We start from the raw sequence: 23,696 nt of genomic DNA, 5'->3' as shown, positions 1-23,696 counted from the left end.
GTCCCGACAAAGTCAAGATACGATTACCTGATAATTATGATTAAAAAAAAAAACTCGACAGATGTCATTCTTCTTTGAAGTCTAATTGTTTTCGTGATCAACGTCAAATAGTAACTGGCGATACCAAATATAGGTCTGCGTGGTTTCGGCAGTTTTCTTTTTGCCAAGGTCGATGTGTTCTTCCGAAAAGAGTTGCAAGAGTCTAATAAGAAAACAAAAATACAACAGCTGTTTTCCAGAAAAAAAATCACATTATGCAAGCATTTGACTCCCAGTTAAGTACACCTTCATCCTGAGTGTATCACAGTGTCAGTGCACTGTAAAAACTGTGGTGTTAAAACTGACACCAATTGGTGTTGATAGAGGACCACACCCTGAGGTGTTAAAATAACACCCTAGAGATTGAACATAACACCAAAGAGTGTAAATGTAACAACCATAGGTGTTGTAATAACACCTATAGGTGTAAAACTAACACCACCAATTTAACACCGGTGTAAAATAATTGGTGTGGCCCTCTATGTACACCGGTTAACACCACAGTTTTTGCTGTGTGGGAGCATAATTGTCAGTCATCGTGGTAATAGTATCATAAATAAAGTGCTTAGTCAAGGTGGTCTAGTATTGAATGTTTTATCTACATAGTAAAAACAGGGCTACGTACCCATCATGAAAACCAAATAAGAACAATGAATAAACACAAATAACCAGACATGTAAAGGAACATTTACTTTTAACCGAGGAATAAATATAAAGGAACATTTACTTTTAACCGAGGAATAAATATAATGTATAGGCATTTTCACGCTAATAACTGCCAAATGAAGGTACCCTGGTGCTCCAATGCATTTACTACATCTAGGTGAGATATTACTATGGGAATATTAATAAACTCCTCCAAAACTTTATTAAGAAAGTTTGCTTTAGAAGGGAGGCACCAGAAAATTTCTGATATAAAGATGTGATTTTCTCATTCATAATTATAGAGGGGTTCAATGTATTTAAAAGACCGAGACCTCCCTTGGTATACTCTATACTTATACATTATTTCAATTTCTTCATGTTTTTCCCCTTGAATAATATTTATATTCTATATGAAAAAAACAATTGTATGAATTTCTGTTTACAAAATTGAGGATTTTTTTAAATGAAAGAAAATAATGTTTATATGGAATAAATGAAATTAGATAGAATAATGTTGATGAGATGCCAGTGGTAGAACAGCCATAACACGAACAAGACAGACATGCTGCAAATTTGCAGAATGTTCATTCCATTCCAGTTTGTTTAAAAAAAACATACAAATATAAATAACTTACATATCATACTGGAATGGAAAGCACATTGACCATCGATTGATTACATAGTAAGGCACTCGTACATTATATAAGATACACAAATTATTAGAGATTATCTAATTTTGTACATCTGTGATTTACATTTATCACATGGATGACGAGGAATTTTTTTATCCAGGCTATAATAGGCCTATTGATTGACATGTAAATATGACAAAAATATTTTTGAATACATTGTAATGTTTTACCCAGTACACTGTAAATGATTTATTGCTAAGTTTTAAAGACTCGCGTAAGTAAACCTATGGTGTATAGACACCAGCATAATTTGATTTGACGCCACTTTTATATTTTGATCCCCCTCATCCCCCCCCCTAAGGCACACTTAGTATCCTCTTTCATCAAGGTCCTGTTCCGTCAGCATTGGAGCATGTTCTTCTGATTTGGGACCGGTCCTCCAGTCGTATTGTTTTGAGTCTACTGTAGGGACACCAACAACCTGAGGGGAATACAAGAATACAATAAAAAAAATGAAAAGGAACTGAATATAAATGCGTGTAATAATAGTCAATATGACAAGGTTATCATTTAGTGCTTAGATATGAAAAAATGTCCACTTCACATTTATCAATGTTCACTTATACTGTATGAGGACGTAGGCTGGTTTGAGCATGGGGAGGTGCACACCCTGGGGCGGTGGAACTGAAGTGGTATGGGGGGTTCACATCTTAGGGAGGTGGAACTTAAGTTCGGAAAATCGGCTGTTGAAAGCAAAAGGGGTACAAATTTGCTTGCCAGTGTCGTAAATCCTCTGCCTCAGCGGGAAGAGACTTGTCCAGTAGACTACGACACCTGTAGTCTACTATTTACCTACAGTCAATAGAACCTTCATTTCGTCTAAAGACTTCATACTTTCTAGAATAATGTTACATTATAAGTTAGTATTAACCATCCAAGGGTTAAAGCAGAGATGGATCAAGCAGTTGACAGGGGACACAAATCTTTTGAATAGCCTAAATGTGATTATTTGGTGGTATTACACTTTTCCGTATCACATTTTATTTTTTTTTAACCGCCCGGAATGAGAAAATATACATTATAGAAGCATGAGACCCTTCCAAGCTTGTAGAATTATGGTTTTCTGATTCACTGGTGATTCTCTAAGTCCCATGTCAGCTCCATATCCAATTATTACAGTAAAAGTTGGAAACTCCAGTGCAATAACTATCAGATAAAACATCATGGGGTTTTCTCCAAAATTGGTACCTATACAGAAATCATGGTCTGTGTAAACTTGGTTTCACACACACACACACACGCACATTTGTATTTTATTCTTACCCTTATCTTCCCTCGGTAATTATTCCATGCAAGAAGGATTAAAACACACAAGATGAGGGCTGGAATGCAGTATATGATTAGCTTTGCTCCACCACTTCTGTATAGATCATCGTCGAATTCTTGAGGAACGGTGAATTGATCCCTGTCTTCCTGATCCTCATTTTTTTCTCCTGTTTGGTCCAATCCGAAGTAGTCTTCCTCCTCTTTTTCTTCACTCGAGTCAGACTCCTGGGGGGAAAGGAGAGAGGTAGTCATTATCGTCAAAGAATGACCCACAGAAAAAAGAAATGCATTTATTTATCTGTCCATATATACCCTCACGTTAAGTCGTACACATCCCGTCCGATAGACATTGGGTATTAAAGTATGAAGCAAGATAACTACATTCTCTTTCATACCCGCTTGGTTCCTGGAAGAACATTCCCGGCCGACCCAATCAAACCAAACCAATGAAAATATATTTAAAGCAATAGTCAACAAGTGCATACATATAACTAACCCCAAAATTAACGCATTTTATTTTTTTGGGTAAACAAAGGGATATTCAACTTTCAAATGTACTTGTTCTGAACATCATTAAAAAAAACATTGGAGAGTAGGACTAGGACATACTCATGAATTTTAACAGAAGTATCTTGTGCGATGGCTTAGGACTTTGCACAGTAAGATTACCATGCCGAAATAGTCACATCAAATATTAAACGACGTTTATGCATGGGTCGCAGCAGTCGTAGGGTATGGCCTTAATGCAAGTACACTTTAAATCACAGGTCTTTTAAACGAACCCCTATTTGATAATTCTCTTAAACTGTATTTTAACGCATTTCTGGCGTAACAACAGATTTTATTCACTTATGTAAATCCCAATCTGACCTATCAGTATGAAATGATTTCAACGTTTGGTAGCGATTAAGCGATGGAGAACATATTGCCAAGGTTCTACTAAAGGCAACCACACACCTAACGACCGTCTGCAACCCAAATTCTTTTATAAAAGGTCGATCCATTTCATACGAATACATAATTATGTAGACATGAAACTCCTACAAAGCTCAAAGTCATCGTACAAATACTTATGTTAAAATTGATATGCTACCCTTCTTATTAGGATAAAAGAGAATTCAATATCTAACTGTAATGACATTATAGCGGTAAACTGCCGATTCGTATATTGCCATCTCGTCCACTCATCAAATGGTCTACCTTCATTTTGTCTAATGCAATTCCGTCCATCAACATTTCGTCTAACAGCCATTTAGTCCAATAACCAAATCACCAGTTCGTATATGACCATTTCGTCTTATAACCAGTTGGTCTAATATCAACTATATTTTCATTTATTTCGCCCAATTAACACTTAGTCCAATTAGACCAGATGGTATATGGACTAAATGACTACTGGACCAACTGGTTATCAGACGAAGTGGTAATTAGACCATGTGGACAGTGGACGAACTGATGGAAGACCAAATAATAGTAGACGAGTTGGGAATTGGAGGAATTGGCATTGGAACAATCAGAAATATACCATTATAGCAATCATACTGTCGGCAATGATTTCCTTTCGAACTGAACGTTTACAATCATTCAAATTGTCGATATTTAGTATTCTTACTTATTTTGATGCTGAAATAATAACATTCTATTCAATCATTTTTCCAGTAAACAAAATGCAATTTTTTTTCACATTCGGATCGTAGACCAGTCGCACAGGGCGAGGTGAAAACGAAATTGAACGGTATTTGGTACATACCTGGTACGAATTATCATCGTAGAGCCAATCTAGATTTGAGTAATCCGAACTGTCTACTCCGTAATCGGTATCGGAAAACTCTGTTTGGATAAGGGGCAAAGAAAGAATGGATAAAAGTTTTCTGAAAAAATCATAAGGTATAACATTGTATGAGAGAATACCAAGATAATGTTCCAAGGTTTTAAGTACAAAAGGAACATTTGAAGAATGTTAAAAGTATAATTTTTCGATTTCCATTTACTTTTTGATGTTATTTTGTAAAAGTTCAGTAGATACATGGGTAAAATAAATTATACCTAACACTTCAAAAGATAACGATGATACTGGCGGGTGATAAGAATTGCGTAAATGAAAATCCATATTGTATTGTTGGAAACAAAAATCAGAAATGATTTTTCCTTGTAATACCAAATTGTAATTAGTAAAAAGAACATTTCATTTTAGCCTTCCCCTGAACTACCCTGGTCCCACCCAAGCATCGGTGCCGCTGCGACGTTACCTTCTGAATCGGAATCCTGCCAGAAGCTATCAGGTGACCCGTCACCTCCTGCAAGGGAATCTGAAGACTCATAGTCACTTGATTTGAGGAAGTTCATGACAGAGTCGAATGAAGAATACTCCCCCTGTGATTCACCAACCTGCTCTCCATCCTCGTACGGCGATTCATCAGATGGTTCATAGGGAGACTCTGCAGATTCATTTTCATCAGGATCACTTGGGCTTTCGTAGAAATCAGGACCAGTAGGAACGTTGTTCTCCGAATCAGGTTCTGCTGGTTGGTTAGGGTCAGCCTCGGGGACATTTTGATCATCTGGAGCTCCAACTTCATTTTGGGTTGGAATAGGTTTTTCTTGTTGGTTACCCGAGAATGGACTGTTTTGGGGTGCTTCAGGTTGATCTGGATTATAAGGAACCTGTGCTTCGTTTTGATTTTGGGTGGACTCTACGGATCCTCCGTTTCCATTTTGGCTCGGAATATTGGAAGCATCGGGTTCATCTGGGTTATATGGGGCTACCCCTTCTCCATTGTTGTCCTGTGAATCAGGGTTAAATACTTGGGGATTACTGGGCGCCTGACTTTGGTCATTGGAAACAGGAGTATCGGGATTATATTGTTGATCATTGCTCTGGTCAGTTCCAGTCGTTGAACCTGGCTGATTTGAAAGTATCGATGATGCTTGGATATTATTGGGATCAACATAACGGTTTGGATCGCTTGGGGGCACTGCCGCTTTTTCTGGAACAGCCATTCCTTTGATATAAACAGGTTCGACAGCACTACCACTGGACGGGGCGACTTGACTGGCTTTCTTTTCGTTAATAATGGGATTTGGTGGAGGTTCGTTAAATGCACCTGGTGGGGGTGGAGGCATGTTTGGGGGGAACATCCCTTGGTATGGTGGTGAAGCGAAACCCTTGTCAGATGGTGCATTAACCTTGTTCTCTTGGGCGGGTACCCCTTCGTTCATTGCACCAGGAGGTGGTGGAGGCATGTTAGCGGGGAACATACCAGGTACTGTTTGTCCTTGGCCTGGTACCCCATCATTCATCGCACCAGGTGGTGGTGGCGGCATGTTAGCGGGGAACATACCACCATTATCTGCTGGTTCCATTTGTCCTTGAGCGGGTACCGCTCCGTTCGCTGCATCAACGGGTGGCGGTGCCATGTTATTGAAAAACGCACCATTGTTAGCGGGTGCCTCTTGTCCTTGGGCAGGGGCCTCAATGTTCACCTCACCAGCTCCGTTCGCTGCATTAACGGGTGGCGGTGCCATGTTATTGAAAAACGCACCATTGTTAGCAGGTGCCTCTTGTCCTTGGGCAGGGGCCTCAACGTTCACTTCACCACCGGGTGGTGGTGCTATATTTGGAAACAGCGCACCCGTGTTTCCTCCTGGAACCACAGGACCAGCCATCATGGCTAATCCTGTCCCAGCAGCCGCCGCTGCTTCTTCTGGAGATGTCACATCCTTGACGGCGTTTAATGGAGCTCCTACATCTTCTGGTGGAGTCTCTGGAAGATTGTTTGGTGGTAATATACCGGGTTCCGACCCAGGATCATTGAAGGCTCCCGGCGGTGGAGGTACATCGGCTGGAAACGTTTGCTGCCCATCAGGTTGTTCTATTTGTCCATCTGTATAATACACAAAAAGAGACAATATTAAACGTTACCAAAGGGTTGACGTTACAGTTATAAATAAGCGTTTTGAACTCTTAGGGACAGGAGTTTAACAATAGGTATTTTATTCACTGATCACATTCACTGATTGTTATACTTATTTTGACTCGTACTTTTGAACATTTTACATGTATATACATCCAGTCGGGTTGCTTCTACGCATTCAAATATGTTACTATATTGAAAGAAATATGACAATAGCTGGCCGTTTCTATATATACTAATTTTTTTTACATTGTACTTTGGCACAGTATAGTTATAAATAAATGTAGATTAAAATCACTTTGCACTAAAATATATCTGGAGAATACTATAAGGAGCATGCTGTAATGAGTTATAATATTATATGTATATACATGTATTACTGCTTACTAGCGCCTGGCTTGAAAAAAAGTTCCACACCAAGAAAAAAAGAGAGGAAACAAGGAAATGGAGTAAGGTGAAATATATCATTTTCCAAATATATTAACAAAGCTAAGTATTCGTACTAAATGTGTCACCCAATATTAATTGCTCGTGACATTTTATAAATTTTGCCCCATACACCACGTCTAGCCCCTCAAAATCCTTGGCTGATTGGCACCACTACTCAATAAAAAACAACAAGTTAAGAAATTCGTGGCAAAGGCTTTGGCGATATAAATTTGTTATGAACTTGTCTAGAGGGGGGGGGGGCAATCAGCCGCTTACCCCCATCACCCCGGCCCTTTAACCCGTTACCCTTTTTTTATATTGTTCTTTGGTCCTGATGTTGCCATATAAAATTATAAAAGGTGGCCCATAACTGTCACTAATAGGTTTAATACAAAGAGACGATTATTTTTTCGCTTATAGCTTCACTGTTAGATTTAACTTACTAAGCGTGGCGATAAAGTAGAAACACAAATTCAAAAAAAAAACGGGGGTTCTAACTCAAAAGCCATTCCGAATACCACCCTTCAGTGAATTCAAGCGTGTCATTTGTCATTCACCTCTGTCGCCACGATAAGCAAATAGCAGGGAAGAGCAAATACACATCGGGTGTTTACCATTTACACAAGCTTTTTATTATATTCACATTAAAGGTGATTTCGGGTTTGATTGTTCGTCTATGCGTTGTAATGCACGTATATCAAAACAACAAATCATATTCCCATCAGTATGCTACAGTACAGGCTCTGGTCATGCTGATGCGAGCAAAAATTACACCGATGTTCAATTACAGCTGTTGTACGCCCTATGGTAGTTTTATCGCATACTCGCAATGACGTAAAACCAATACAATCATTTTAATTTTGAAATTAGATGGTTTAGAATTTATGAGGCTGGCTAATTGTTAATAGCAGTTTGTTGTTTCCGAAATTGATTTATTGTGTATTGGCATTAAAGCAATCAAAGACCCCATCCAACCCCTATCCCCCCCAAAAAAAAAAAAAAGAAAAATGGACAAAATAATTTCGGAAAAAGGGTGGTATCAAAATTATCCATATACATGTAATTCAGCTTGAGAATGGGGGGGGGCTATAAAGTACAAAGACTTTATGAATCAGCAATAGATGTATCAGAGTATCGAAGCCTGAGAATTTACTGGATATACCACCAGGGGTATATTATTGTAAATTAATGCAAAAATTAATGTCCATGTACTTTTTGCAATCCTGTTGAAAAAAGTAAAACGATTTGAAACAAGTTTAATCAAATCGTTTATGACATAGGCAAGTTATGAACGCTTCTAGACACCAAGAACTGAATTCTTAACATCAAGGTATAAAATAAATGATAGCATGGATTACCATTATCATGATTATGTATTTCAAAATGTGCTAGTTAAAACTTCCATATGAGACAGTTCATAGAGGAATGTCAGGATTTTGTATATTTTAGTGCTTTTAAGCGTAAGATCTGAATTCGTGATCAGATTACATCTTTAATATATCCCCATTAAGGGCCAATTGTTCTGTTTGAACTCTCTGAATGGTATTTGATTGGAATTTTATTGAGTACACTTGATCAGTGATTCCACTTGACCTTTGTCCAAGTAATCACTTAGAAGGATTACATCACACTTCCGGTAAAACACTGTGTCAAGTCTGCCTCATACAAGCGGCTAAAATATTGGCAAGCTTGTTTTTTTTTATCTCACATGCAGTTAGAGACCACAGTTTTTATAAGATAACAATAACTCAAGAATTTCAAGAAATTACAGGGGGACCCCAGGGTGAAAATATAGACTGAGCAAATAAACAAAAATCAGACAATCAAAACACTAATTTTTTTATCAAAATCCGAAAAGAGATAACTAAGTTATGACATTTTAAAGATTTGCTTTATTCCGGTGAATTAGTTCTGTGTAAGTCTTCATGAATATTCAATAAGCACAATGATGAAGTAATGTCCCCTCTTGTTCTTTTGTATTATTATTTTATGTTTATTCTAATTTTGTCCTCCAACACGTAAAAAATATTGGATTGACAACTGGATCAATGCATTAGATATTCATTGCTGCAACATGTTTTATTAGACAAGAAAAAAACCATGCACACATGTATGAAAATATGCAATAATTATGATTCATGTAGAAACATAAGAAAAATAAAAGTGGGGGACATGACACCGTCAGGCCACTAGATGAATTTCCGTGACGAAATTCGTAGAACTGTTTTCACAAGATATTGCTTAAATTCTAAAATTGAATAACTTCGTTACTTGTTATCAGATTTTGATGAATTTTACTCTATTTATTTAGACATGCTTAGATATGACTATTTTAGCCCAGGGTATAACTTTAAGAAAGAACACAGAATTCACGGATTTCAACGCAAAACACTAATTTTCTGGCCAAAATATTTGAATGACGAAAAATACCATGAAAAAGTGAAATTCAAGGCAATTTTTTACCGAGCATAAATACACTCCTGCCAATCAAGCGTGCTCGTAGTGATAAAGGACAAGTCCACCCCAACATAAAATGAGTTGAACAAAAAGAAAGAGATGCAACAAGCATAACACTGAAAACTTCATCAAAATCGGATTAAATATTAGAAAGTTATGACATTTTAAAATCTTGCTTGATTTCGCAAAACAATTATATGCACATCCAAGTCCGTTTGTAAATGAGAAGACTATGAAGTCATCAACAATTTCTTTAGTATTTTATTATGCAAAATATGAAATATTCTAATTATCTCCTCATTGTCAAGTGAAAAAAAATCAATTCCTCCTTGAATGGATGTGGAATTAGCATTGATTGATACTATATGGTTCAGTCAAGTTGCTCCAAATCTGTAAAAAAATGAAATATATAATTCACAATAAAAAACGATAGAAATATTAAGGACTTCGACTTTCTCATTTGCATGTCACTAAGTGGAGCAAATCTTTAAAATGTCATAACTTTCTTATTTTACATCCGATTGTGAATTTTCAGGTTTATGCTGGTATGATCTTTCTCTATTTTATTTAAATCAACATTTTTATGGGATGGACTTGACCTGTCATGCCTTTATGCGTTTTTTAAAGCTATATCTGCGTAAGAAATACGTCTTCTAAGATTTTCCCTATTTATAATTGCTTATGACCTATCGTATAACGTTTTGTACCTGTAGGCATCTAAAACACGAGATGTACTGTCGAACTCCAATAACATGGAATTTGAATTTTGGAAAACGGAAAAAATGAGGTCTGGGAATCAGAAAAGTTTTGACTCATGTGAGGTAAAATCTAATCGCTAGAAATATAATATTGACAGAATGTGGAATAACTGGACAGAAGGATGGAAAAGGAGATGGGGGCAGGAGGAGTAGTCCTTACGAAACGTGAGTAATGGAAGGAGGGGACCTTTTCTGTATTAAAGGGCCCGGGGTTACTCGTTGTATTAGTGTTTTATTTATTTTTTTACTCCTGTATACCTATTGTATTTTTCATAAACCAAATAAATTGACTTCATCCGCTTATCTACCTGTGTAGAAATTAAATGTGCTGATTTACTACATATGATATGTAAATTTAGTCCAGTGTCCATTTGCCACAAATTAATCGAGGTTGTTAAATTAATTCGGTCATTCTTTGCTTAATAAAATAAAAAGTTGGTTTCTCAGTTTGGCATTCCATGTTGAAGCTGATAATATTACACCTTACATTAACCTGGAGTATAACCTGTAATGTTAACTTTTATAGATAGTAGCAATTACATAGTTGTATTTGTGTCCACATGGCCTTCATATATTATATAGCCATGTTTGTGGTTTCCAAAATACCATGCAGTTAACTCGATATAACGTGCGAATAAGAGCAGGTACCTGTGTACAATATAGTGCAATAAAAGAAGAAATATGAAACAAGATAAACTGTTTTTCTGGGAATACTTCATCCTTTGTGTACTCCTGACTTGATGAGTAATGATTTCATTAAAGTTGTTAAGATTCGGTTGGCTAGTTAACTGATTAAAGATTGCGCGAAATGCTCAAGACCACAGGCCCACACATTGGCTTTTTTATCATGTTGATGCTGTACAATTTTCTTTAAAAATACTTGCAAATATTCATGTACTGTATCAATCTGTGGATTGCTTAATGATACGAGGATCGCCAAATACTTATAATTTTGGAAAACATGTGCCTTTTAATGATTTCAAATGTCTACCAGCAATCGTGTTAATGTATGACCTGTTACTTTCACTCTTAGCATGCTTAGTGCATGTACAGAGGTACATGTATATGACTGTACAAAATTGTGTATACCTGCTGGTACTGTTGTATGTGTTAGTATTATGCTTCCCATATATTTTTGTAGGTCATGAAACAATAAATTCAACAGAAAATATAGAAGGGTATGCTACTACATGTAGGTAATCATATCATTTTCTCACCATCCCCCCCCCCTCCCTTCTCTCTCTCTCCTATATAAATGAATATAAATAAGACAAAAAGGTAATGCATTGCAGTTCTAACAAAGTCTATTCCTAGTTTCTCCAAATTTTCGACGCAAACCTCTTCGTCTTCGTCAGGGATTCAAAGCTTGCGTCGAAAATTTGGAGAAACTTAGAAATAAACTTTGTTGGAACTGTAATGCATTCATCTCTGTCTATTTTATCTCATCTGTGTCCAACACGCGAAATGAAGTATATATATTTATATCGCTTTGGAGGACTATCAAAACAATGCGTAAATTTCTAGGGAAACAAATTACATGTATTTAGTTGTTCACACCTTTTAACATTTTCAATGCATTTTAAATGGCGTAATAAAATGAAAAGTGTCAGACCAAATGAATGCCTATAGGTTTTGATCAGAGGGGTTCGCTGTGAGCTACATGTATATGCCTTTGAAATAGCGATAGACAAAAAATCGTAGAATATATATTACAAATTTAATTAATGAACAATGATCACACTTGGGTAAAGTCAAGAATATCATACCATTTGATAAGAGAGAGAGTGTGATCTTATTTTTTTACGAAACCTTTGTCTTTATTCGTAATAATAATGTATTCAAATGTCATGTAGAACAATTTCATCCCACTTGTCATTGAAAGAATTTTTGTGTGCTTTTTTTCGAAATACAGTGTATCTGTAAACAACGTCTTAAAAGAGGTCAGTCTTGATTTAAGGTTATGTAAAGTTGTTTGTATTTAAACAACACATATCACAAACTTGTTTTTATAGTACACTAACACAAAACAAATTATGAAACAATCATTATCAATGTATTTCATATTTCATAACAGATCAGTATTTATTCAAGCAGCCGCCCAACGCAAAAATATGCATGTTTTTACTCTTTCAGGAGAAATTCCATTATTGATTTTTAAGATTTTAATTAGCGCTCAAAGCTGCAGCAGATGCATCAGGAAACTATAATAAAAACAATATATATGTATTAGAAATCAATACGGTTTCTATGATTTTGTTAAATTGTCTGAAACACTTTCTAAATAGTGCTAATCACGCACCCATGTCATGCTCGAACACGCATGCATGGAAGATTGTTTCGCGGACACTACAGGGGCCGGGTAACAGTTTTGAAGGGGGGGCTGACCATGCAAAAAATCACAATCAGATGGTAATTTTCACGATTTTATACACGGTTTGGGAAAAGAAGTGGGGGACAAAAGCCTATGCAGCTCCCCCCCCCCCCCCCTCCGCGGCCACTGCTATAGAGGCTTATTTCCGATAGTTCCCATCATTTTTTTGTAGCTTTTGTTTATTTATTTCTTCAGTATTTGATACTCTCCCCGCCAACCCCCTCCCCCCCCCTCCTCCATTCTTCGCCACCAAACCTTTCGTAATCGGTCTCCAGTACGTTTTGGTCATACATGTCATGACATGTTAACATATATGAAATCATTTCGTTGGATACAAAGTTAATGAAATATCTATATATCTGGGTCTGACATCCCAGATAAGAAGTCCTATAACACTTTTTGAGACTTTGCTGTGTCTGTTAACTGTCCCCGTGCAGAATCTTAATGAGGTGTAACCAATCCCCTTGGACATGTTGGATGAATATTGTTTCCGTCCGACCGATAAAAGTGATCAATATAAACCAAAATCTTGTAGATTCTACTCAGTAAAAACGCTGTTTAAGATTTTATACAACGCTGTTTACTATATAACATTACAGTATTTGTTAACCGTTTAAAAAATCATGTTTAATTTGTAGACAATTAGATACTGAAAATTAAACTTTGTTGCTTCAGATTGAATAAAAAGGGATGAATACGGTCAGGAAAATACATGTAGAAACGCTAAGCCGGTCCATAACTGATCTGTGCATACACCAAATCAACCAGTTTTTCATTTCTACGAAATATAACAATTTTTATTTTTGTCACAGGTATATTCCGATCAACTGTAAAGAAAAAAAAATCGCATTTACACATCACAAGGGGTTCCTAATCACTTTTCAGTAGACTGGAAAAAACTTTGATACGGGTGGATCAGTTCTTCAAAGCCCAATTCAGGTGCCGCGGAACCGGGGGAGGGCTGCCCCCCACACTTTTTTTCCAAAACCATGTACAAAAACATAACAATTACCATACGATTGTGTTTTTTTGCATGGTCAGCCCCCCCCCCCCCCACTTTGAAAACCGTTCCCTGCGTTTCCTTAAATTACAAAATCGTAACCTGTCTAACAATCAATCGTCCACATAGCTTGCGCAATACCACTCACACGTATTGCGAGGTTAGTATTAGTTCACTCTAAAAATTGGAATGTTAAATCAACATTAGAAAGGTTGGAGGAGTGACAACCTTTTTCAAATGTTACATCCAACCTTGTATAAAGCTGAATCCAACAAGTGTTGGGTAGAACCATTTAAAGTGGTAAATGCAACATTTAGAAAATGTTGTCACTCCTCCAACCTTAAGTTAACATTTCTTGTTTTTAGAGTGTATATATATATATATATATATATATATATATATAACCTATATTTATCTAAAATTGTAACGGTACAATATACATTCAGTTGACAGAATTAATATATAATGAATTCCTTGAAACATGAATGTACACGAAATGAAATATCTTTCAAGACCCAAAAGCGCCATTAACTCTCAGACATGTTTACACTAACCGGTTAATAAAAAATATCTCTATTCGTTTGAAGATTAAGTTTTATTTTTTTTATAGCAAAAATATAGACTAAATATTCATACAAATAAAGTTTCATTTAACAATTTTTTTTTACCAACATATAGGTTCATAATGTTAACCTACCTAATATTCATCTAAGACTGTTTGCATGTGGGCAATTCCATGGAAAATGTTCACTTAAGAGAAAAAATGAAGTTTCAGATTTCACTCAAGCAGTCAAATTTTCTTAAAAAGTAATCTATAAAGTCTCAATTTCCAATAGAAAAATCGCAATATTGATAAAATTTTGTAGTTTTTTCCATCATCAAAAAAATAGAATAGTATATTGCAAAATGTAAAAAATGTGGCTATTTTTAAACAATTCATCTTTCCTGTCTCTACTAAAAGCAAACAAGGTCCCAGAGGTCTCTTTTAACTTTTGAATAGTTGATTAATGTTTAAATCAACAGAAAATAATCGTTAAATTTTATGCCATTCATCAATTTTACAGAGATCTGTCTTCAGATTTGTGTGATTTCTTTACCATTATCAGTGTCATGTCCGTTACGTTTTTCACTTAAAGTTTTCCCAGCTTACAGGAAATTTGTCTAAATGTACTGCAGATTCAGATTCTATGTTAGAATTAAACCCCCTACCATGTGTAGCAATCATTTTTCCTTACCACTTCTCATTTTCATAAAAATGGCGTAACGGACATGACAATTCGCGTAACGGACATGACGCCTTACATATGGCAAATGGCAGCATTTACAAAAACAAAATATTAGGCTCAGTGTCACAGACTGAGGTTAGTCTCAATTGTTTGAGGATAGCTGAATGTAATATTTCTTAGAATCTGCATGTCATTCAAGCTATTTTTAGAAGTTGGTGAATGATGAAAGTTCAGCTCTTGTTCTGGTAGATTTTTCTGAGAATTCACGGTATGCCACATAATATTATGATAAGATGCAGCTAGATCTGGCAACATACTCAGATCACGATCTGCATCAATCATTCGTGTTTGAACAAACATTTGATTATCTTAGGTTCTTGCACTGACAGTTTGGAGCATGATAAAACTCCAACTTGTGAATTCATGATCATTGATGATATTACTTCGAAGTTTCACCAACCTCTATGTACTTCTTCAGTGATGGCATAGGATCACATTTAAAAGCAAGTTTGTATTCGGATATCTGTGTTTCATGATGTAGCTCCATGAATCCATGAATCTACAGTGGCACTTCTTTGCAGTATCACAAAGCAAAGGGGCCGTGGAAAGAATGTGGCACGATCAATAAATTATGTCATCATAGTATTTTGGTCAGCCATAATCACGATTTGAATGATGTATCTTCAATTGTACCAAGCAGCGCGGACAATACAACGAAATTAGATACTGCCACATTTGTCAGCAAGCAAAATTGTAAGATTTAGAACATCCAAGATTTGATGAAAGGATGAATATTCTCAGGATGTTAGTTATTTTGAATGAAAAAAAAAATCTCAGAAGCTATTTACAAACATTCCGATTACCTTTCAACTCATACATAATCGATAATGAAAGACCGGTTTCCAGGTACTGCTATTAAATTTTAATACCATTTTTTGTAATCTTAAAACTGACATTAATACTAGTACATGTCCTTTATCATACAATACATTCCATAATATGTTCTTCTTGGATTTATACAGGTCTGGTAAATTTTGTTTTCTTCTCACAAAAAATGAGATTTGGTCTTCTCAGTGTGTCGTAGTTGTATGATAAACATTGTATTCAATATAAAATTAATAGGCTCTAGCTATTAATTTAATGATACCTGCTAATAATATCTACATATTTTTCTTTAGAGTGTTAGTAAAGGTACTTTGCTGTTACATAATTACATTCATTATTCATATTTCTTTCATTTTCAAACTAAGAAGTGCTGATTAAGTTCACTTCGTAAGGGTGTCATGTCCGTTACGCTAGTATATTATCAAATATTAGGGCATGAATAAAAAATAATCTTTTCTATCAACTTTTTCTCCTTTAATTAGGTGTGGTGGATGGTAGTAACTGGAAAATACTCATTAACTGTTGTTAACCGGTGTAAAATAAATTTTTCTAAATATTGTTTCGTTTTATAAATATTGTACAAAAAGACCCCCTCTCAAATTGCAAAATAAAAGGAGATATTACAGATTACCAGTTATGATATGTGTCTCTAACCTCTAGTCTTAACATGTAAACAATTAGACTTGTACCATATCTTGTAATAAAATAATTATATTCGCTTACAAAAAGTGGACGAAACTGTCATGTCCGTTACGCTTCGTGTGTCATGTCCGTTACGCTACATTTTGAGCTAGGAATACAGAATGCACTGCAAAACTGTTGTTAAACACCATTTTATGGATAGAGCATGATCTTAAGGTTAAATTAACACCAATGCCAGGTGCATGCAATCTAAGAATTCACAGGAATTTTGATAAGCAATAGGAGGTAAAAATGCTTCGTCCATTTCGTGTCATGTCCGTTACGCTCACAAAGAGTGCAATTTCTCCGCAACTGTTCAACGAAACGATTTGAAATTTTATGTGTATGTAACTGATACTTAAATGTATCTGATAAGCTTAGTAACAATTATCAAAAGACTGCTAATTCTACTGTATAAACATTTGAATTACAAAAATTTGTCTGAACGTCATGTCCGTTACGCTGGAATTGCGCATGTACGCTTTGCACGTTATCACGAATGGATGAGAGTATTCAGGGGTAAGAATAATAATAACATAACCATGATCAGTGTATAATTTCAGCGAGTTATCTAGTAATTATATTAATATTAACTTAGATCATGTGTAAAAACGTTTGACTGACATACCTGTGTTCCCAACATTAACGTCCCCCACTGGTAATCCAGAAATCGTCACGATTATTGACAAGACGAAGATGAAAATTAAAGAAATATCTCGAGCCACTGCAACTGACGCCATGATTTCGAGAAATAATTCCCGTGCTTTCTATTGGTATGTGCTAATATAGCATGAAAACGAATGCACGCACACGTCACCGCGAAGTATTGCGGACATGACTCGTTCAGAAATTGGTGAGGTGTGCGCCCGAATACACTCACAGCGCACAGCAAACCCAATTGAAAAGAAAGTTGCATCAACACTGACGCATTTGTTACGGTTTTTGTATAACTGTAGGGATGTTTGGTTTCTTTTGTAAACGAATAGGGAGCTTATTGTCATGCAAATGCGACCAGGGTTTTAATCATGAATACTCACCGGAGGGCGCTTTGTTCAACCTTAACAAACCTTGCCAGCTACTCACTTATCAGCGAAGACTTTTACCATATTTCTCCTTTACGTTCTTAAAGAAATAGCTAAGAATCATGTGGTGGTTTCAATATATCATGGAAAACATGGAATGTGAGGGGGTTTTCCGTCGTATGAGAGAATGATCAGTTTCCACCTCAAAACCTATGGCCAGACAAGGTTTTCTTTATATAGTAACTTGGTATCCAGAATCAATGTTAGGAAATTAGCCTTCGTGAAAGATTTCAACTCTTTCTATACATTCTGTGAAAATTTGAAGGTGTTACGATTAACCAAAAGGAAATACTAGCATTTCTTTGACACATTATTTTTTGTTCATATTGCTTGAAGGTTGACCCATCTTGCGTATTTAACGCGTGCCGTGCTCTACAGAGTAAACCCAAATCTCGAGCCTCGTTTCAGATTCCAGATTCCCACGTCTTGACTGCCCTCGTTATTTTTCATACAACTGTTTTCCCATCATATTTTGTCATTATTTTGTACCGCTATTTAATATTGTTTTACCAAGTTCGAGCTTGCATAGACGTTCACTGTGTTTCGGTGTGGTGATATTCAAACAGTCCCCTCCGATTTTTAAAAAGTTTATGCAATCTCTCAAGAAATTTTATACATGTATAAGCCAAACAGTCAAACATGCTTAAGAAATTATTTTTGGTAGCATGAATTAAAATTAGCACCCAGTACATACTCTTGTTATATTGCGCAGCCTTCCATGACAAAGACATGGCACTCGACCGTTTTTTTTTCGTAGGCCCTCATTGATCATAAATTATTGCTTATTTATTTATTTATCTATCTATCTATTTATTTGAACAATCTTTTGATATGGCGCCCTTTCAGAAAAACTGGTATCAAAAGGCGCCTTAAGAGCACAAAAACATAACAACTATATGAAGACCTCAATTGCAAAAGGGTTAGATCCATTTTCCATCAAATTTGATTTTTTTTGGGGGGGGTCTTACTGTACATGTATAAAATTTTAGTAGCCCTACAAGATGATGCCAAAGGGTTTGAATTTCCAATAAAAAGTTAACAAAAATGACAAAGAAAATCAAATCTTTTAAAAAGAGGGGTTAGATCAAAATTTTTGGAACTCTTAAATATTACACACATCTGAATACCTTGCTCTTTGGGGATATGAGAACCACTCTACCGAGTGAGTAGAAAAAGATTGACACCTCACATATCCCCATTTTAAGGAAAGATATGTTAGAAATAATAATAAATAATAATAATCAACATTTATAAAGCGCTTAATACGCATGCCTAATCGTTATATATGTCTTAAAAGAATATCTACTCCCGAATAATTTCATACCATATTTATAATGTAAGTCTTCACGCTTGGATAATCAGTGGGTATTTATTGCAGTGATGAAGGTTTGGACTTACTCTAAAGTAAGGTGATACTGCGGTGAATGAATCCAAATGCCAATTATGAAAAAAAACCTACATGAGTTGCAAACATAATTGCTAATCCATTTTCAATGAAATCAATTTGAGAATCGATACTTAAATGTGTTCTTAAACAATTGTAAGGTAGATTACTGAAAAGGTGTGTTGAAAAGGATTTTCATGCAACCCTTGTAGGATTATGACATCATTGACATCTGGGTTTAATCATTGTAGTCATGCCCTAATTTGGCGCAAATCAAAATTTACATCACTGCAAAGAATACCTCATTCACATAAATATGCACTATTTGGGAGAACATACTATTTAAGGTCATATATGATATTATCTTTTCATGGAATATTTTTCCCTTAAATTGAGGATTTGTGAGTTGTCTTTTTTTCACTCACACGGTACATCATTGAATAATTGTTCAGAGTAAGGATGTTAGCTTTAAGCAATATTGTAGCAGCACGTTTATTCGTCTGGATAATAATTCGTAGACCCCATACTTCACATCAATATTCCATTTGGCTTTGGATTATACAAGTATTAATCAATTTCTCCGTGGTTCTGTGAGTAAATGGTTATCACTTTTCAGTATGGCGAGAGCAGCACACAGCTTTTATAAACCTTTTACAGACATATTCAGCATGGTCATGCCAAAGTAATTTATCCTCTTATTCCAACACCTAAACATTGAGTCGAGTGAACCTAGTTTATTTCTTTATTATCAAACCTGATATAAATATTTGAATCAGAATGATCATATTTGTTGAATCTTTGTCTTGAACCCAGTATAATCATGTTGTTCTTTCAACATTAACTATTACTTGCTTTACAGCATTTACATCTTTTTATAAACAAGATAACACAAAGTTTATATCATCTTTATCGCACCTTGATAAAATAATTTCGTGTCGTCAGCATACATTGTGCCTTGGGCACAGGCGCGCCGGAACACTTTCGATTTTGGGGGGGGGGGCAAAATCCCGAAGGGGGCACAATATTTTTGACAGCGTGAGATATTGAAGCGATCGAGCGGGAGAGGCTATGGGACCCCCCCCCCCCCCCCCGGTAAGGATTTTGTGTAAAATGGAGTATAAAAGTTGCGTTTCTAAGTGCATTCAAAAATAAATTTCTTGAGAATTAAACAGTCTTGGAGTTCTTTTTGCTCCCTTTTTCCTCCCTTCTGACCCAGCCTGGTGTTTCTTCATGACCAGGGTCGCAGTTCCAGCAAATTGCGAGCCTTATTGCAAACGAAATTGTTTCAAACCAGTGTAATATAGGCCTTTTAAAGACTTTAACATGTTTAAGATGACAAACATGACCGTACGCAGCCGGGGGCCGCCGATCGAGAGGGCAAAATTCACCAAAAGTGTGCACGAAATCCTTCAATTTCATTCTAGAAAATGAAAAAGCTCTCCCATCACAAATCCCCTCGCTCTTACGTTTCTTCGAAAATTTAGGTCTTGCAGCCCCACCCACTGCCGGGATGTTGTTTTTTATTTTTGCAAACGTCCATGAATAACAAAAGCTGGGATGAACCAGAGAACATAGCTGCCATCTCGATCTGATTAGTAACAGGTAATGGGAAGAAGTTTTGGAATCTAAAATACATAAGTGCTATACATGTATATGAGCTGAAATAGTATCAGACAAAACGCCTTCCAATCATGCCAATGAAAAGGAATAGAGGAAATACGGGGCTGTGAAAATATCTTAAGATTTTTTTTATAGTAGAGCACTACTGTAACGCTTATTTTTTTTCTTTTATATTCTTTACATTTTTATTCATATCTCGGATAATATCTTCCGGTCAAGAAGACACTTTCACAGATGATTTTATTTTTTTCATGTCTAAACATTATCTCTAAGTTACTTTCGAGTGGGATTCACCATTTTTACAAATTATAAATTATAATCCTCTACACATGATTATTCTGAGTGTAATTTTCTGATAACATGTCTATATTGAGTTGAAATGACCTTGGTATTTTCTTTAGGGCATTGAATTGTTATTATTATTTGTTTGGCGTCACCTGTGCCTGGGAGGCGAAAAGTGAACTGAATCACTATGATCATGGACCTATTACGTCCATGCTATGATCCACAGGTCTCTCCTCCCAATAGACCAGTTCGTAGTTACTTCATGGGCAATTTTGGTCAAATGACCTTTCATTTCTTTCATCATGATAGGCAGATTTCAAAGCAAGATATTACGTAAGCTTGCCTTACATAGCAGGATGAAGAAATTGAATAGACCAGGTGACTAGAATAGCACACCAATGAACACTTAATGAAGGTATTTGTTGCATTCCTACTTTGAATGCATATCTTAGCATGTTGCACAATGTACTTGACAAACTGAAATACCAGTCGTTCGTGGAAGCATTGTTGTTTTTTGTGGATGTAAATGAAAAAGACAATTCAAAAGAATATATGAATAATCAAGACATCAAAGTTGGTGCTTATCTCATTAGATTTTAAAGCACCATGTCACTTTAGTGGAAATGACCTTCTTCTGATCATGCGTAGAATCTTTTGATCATGCGCAGAAAGGAACTACGAACTGGCTTATATAACTGATGGGGGGATGCAGGTGGACCTCGACACCGGGGTTTCCCCCTACTCTTATACGAATAATGCAGTGGGTTCTTAATGTGCCAAGGTGGTGACTTTCCTCTACACGGGGCCTCCATTTAACGTCCTATCCGAGGGACGGAGTGTTTTCCATTGTAACATAGCCTGCATCTATGAAACATGGGAGAGACGTTTACACACAACGCACTGACTTCAGTCATCCGCCAAGGGTGGACTCGAACCTACGATCTTTGGTTCGACTTCGACGGGCAGACGCGTTACCGACTGAGCCAACACCGCTCTCTTGTTATCATTGTATTAACTCAATTTATATTTAGTTGAAAATGAAATAATTGAAACAAGTTTCTCGAGATGTTATGGTTTCTGGGCTTGACAGCTATGACATAGATTCCATATCTTACTCGAGTAACTAGTGTTCACGCGCGTTAGTTATATCGGGTCCGGTCTGAGCGTTTCTCGGCGACCGCGCGTTTGTTAGACGACACAGCCAGCATCATAGAATTATAAACCTAATCATTGGTGGACCACTATCAATTTGCCATTCGCTTGTAGTCTGAAATGTATATATTAAAAGGTTAAACGTTATCACACTGTAATAAGATGGAAAAGGGGCTTATCAAAGCTATGTTTCACAGAGGAACTGTTCGTCAAAAGACGCGAGGCTTACTATGATAACGTATTTGCCCCGTCAGGGGCAAAATTTTTTCATTTTTTACAATGGAAATGACAATTTTCAGGCAGAAAAGTGCCTTCATTTACTTTTGTCCTAAAATAATTTATCATTTTTCATCTTTCAGGGGGGCACGTTTGGGGGGGCAAAATCTCGTTTTGCCCCCCAAAAATTTTATTTGGGGGGGGGGCAAGTGCCCCCCCTGCCCCCCCGCTTCCGGCGCCCTTGCTTGGGCATTCTTAGTTAGGTCGTTAATTAGGTCCAGAAAGAGAAGCGGACCTAATATGGATCCTTGTGGTACTCCGATAGACACACTGTTTTCCAGAAATATTGGACACATTGCGACCTCATATTCAGATACGAATCAATCCATCTCAGTAGAAATAGACTGGAGCTTATCAATGGAGCAGTCACAGTTCCCCCTACGGCGGCCGTATGGCGAGTCGATAATAGCCGTTTTATCATTTTGTGCACCAGCTACACAAATGGTTTGAACAAATATTAATAAAATGGCTGTTTTCGACCCGCCTTACGGCTGTCGTAGGGGAAATGTGACTGCGCCATTGATAAGCTCCAGTCTATTTCTACTGAGATGGATTGATTCGTATCTGAATATGAGGTCGCAATGTGTCCAATATTTCTGGAAAACAGTGTGTATATCGGAGTACCACAAGGATCCATATTAGGTCCGCTTCTCTTTCTGGACCTAATTAACGACCTAACTAAGAATGGCCCCCTACGGCGGCCGTATGGCGAGTCGAAAATAGCCGTTTTAGCATTTTATGCACCAGCTCAAATGGTTTGAATAGATATTAATAAAACGGCTGTTTTCCACTCGCCTTACGGCTGTCGTAGGGGAAATGTGATTGTAGCATTAGCAGTAGGCCTACATTCATTAATAGAGCTCAATAAAGGCAGCATACACACAATCTGACCATCGTCTTAATTATTTTAGACCAGTGATCCGTCATTGAAGATAAAGCGGATGCGGTTGAGTTACACGGTCGGAAACGAAACTGAGCTTTATTCAAGATTAACTTTTTTGTGAGATAACCGTAGATTTTGGCATGTCTGTCAATTACTTTGCTTATCGTGGGGACAAGTCCACCCCCCCCCCCAAAAAAAAAAATGTATTGAATAAAACGAGAAAAATCCAACAAGCATAACACCAAAAATTTAATCAAATTCGGATGTAAAATAAGAAAGTTATGATATTTTAAATTTTTGCTTAATTTCACAAAACAGTTATGCACATCTTGGTTGGTATGGGATTAAGTAGACTAATGACGTCATCTACTCACTATTTCTCATGTATCTTATTATATGAAATATTCTAATTTTCGCCTCATTGTAAAAGTGAAACAAAGATTAATTCCTCCCTGAACATGTGGAATCCGTATTATTAATATTACATGGTTGAGTTAAGTTGGTCCTTATTGTCAAATATAAAAATGAATGAAATATTGTATAATTCAATCAATTAAAAAAATAGTGAGTGAAGGACATCGTCGACTGTCTCATTTACATGTCGCTGAATTGTGCATCACGGTGAGAAATAAGCGAAAATTCAAAATGTCA

General features: G+C 36.4%; 1 protein-coding gene across 3 annotated transcripts; it reads right to left on the bottom strand.

Annotated features, from left to right (window-relative positions):
* Window positions 1-163: 163 nt before the first annotated feature.
* LOC121432029 (basic proline-rich protein-like) lies at window positions 164-17,268 on the bottom strand. Of its 3 annotated transcripts, none has more exons than XM_041629846.1 (6): window positions 16,992-17,268; window positions 4,892-6,526; window positions 4,393-4,472; window positions 2,841-2,867; window positions 2,640-2,795; window positions 164-1,797 (listed from the first exon to the last, which is right to left on the bottom strand). In XM_041629846.1, the coding sequence occupies exons 1-6, from the start codon at window positions 17,101-17,103 to the stop codon at window positions 1,684-1,686; spliced, it is 2,124 nt and encodes a 707-aa protein (XP_041485780.1). In that variant the 5' UTR covers window positions 17,104-17,268; the 3' UTR covers window positions 164-1,683. The 3 variants fall into 3 exon arrangements, with proteins under 3 accessions (XP_041485780.1, XP_041485781.1, XP_041485779.1); XM_041629847.1 differs by having other exon boundaries at window positions 2,640-2,867; window positions 4,892-6,113; window positions 6,222-6,526; window positions 16,992-17,267; XM_041629845.1 differs by having other exon boundaries at window positions 2,640-2,867; window positions 16,992-17,266.
* Window positions 17,269-23,696: the final 6,428 nt, after the last annotated feature.

This window comes from Lytechinus variegatus, chromosome 18, assembly GCF_018143015.1.
Source record: "Lytechinus variegatus isolate NC3 chromosome 18, Lvar_3.0, whole genome shotgun sequence".
NCBI classification, from domain to species: Eukaryota; Metazoa; Echinodermata; class Echinoidea; order Temnopleuroida; family Toxopneustidae; genus Lytechinus; species Lytechinus variegatus.
The sequence above is the reverse complement of the archived record's forward strand: the minus strand, read 5'-3'. Positions and strand labels throughout refer to the sequence as shown.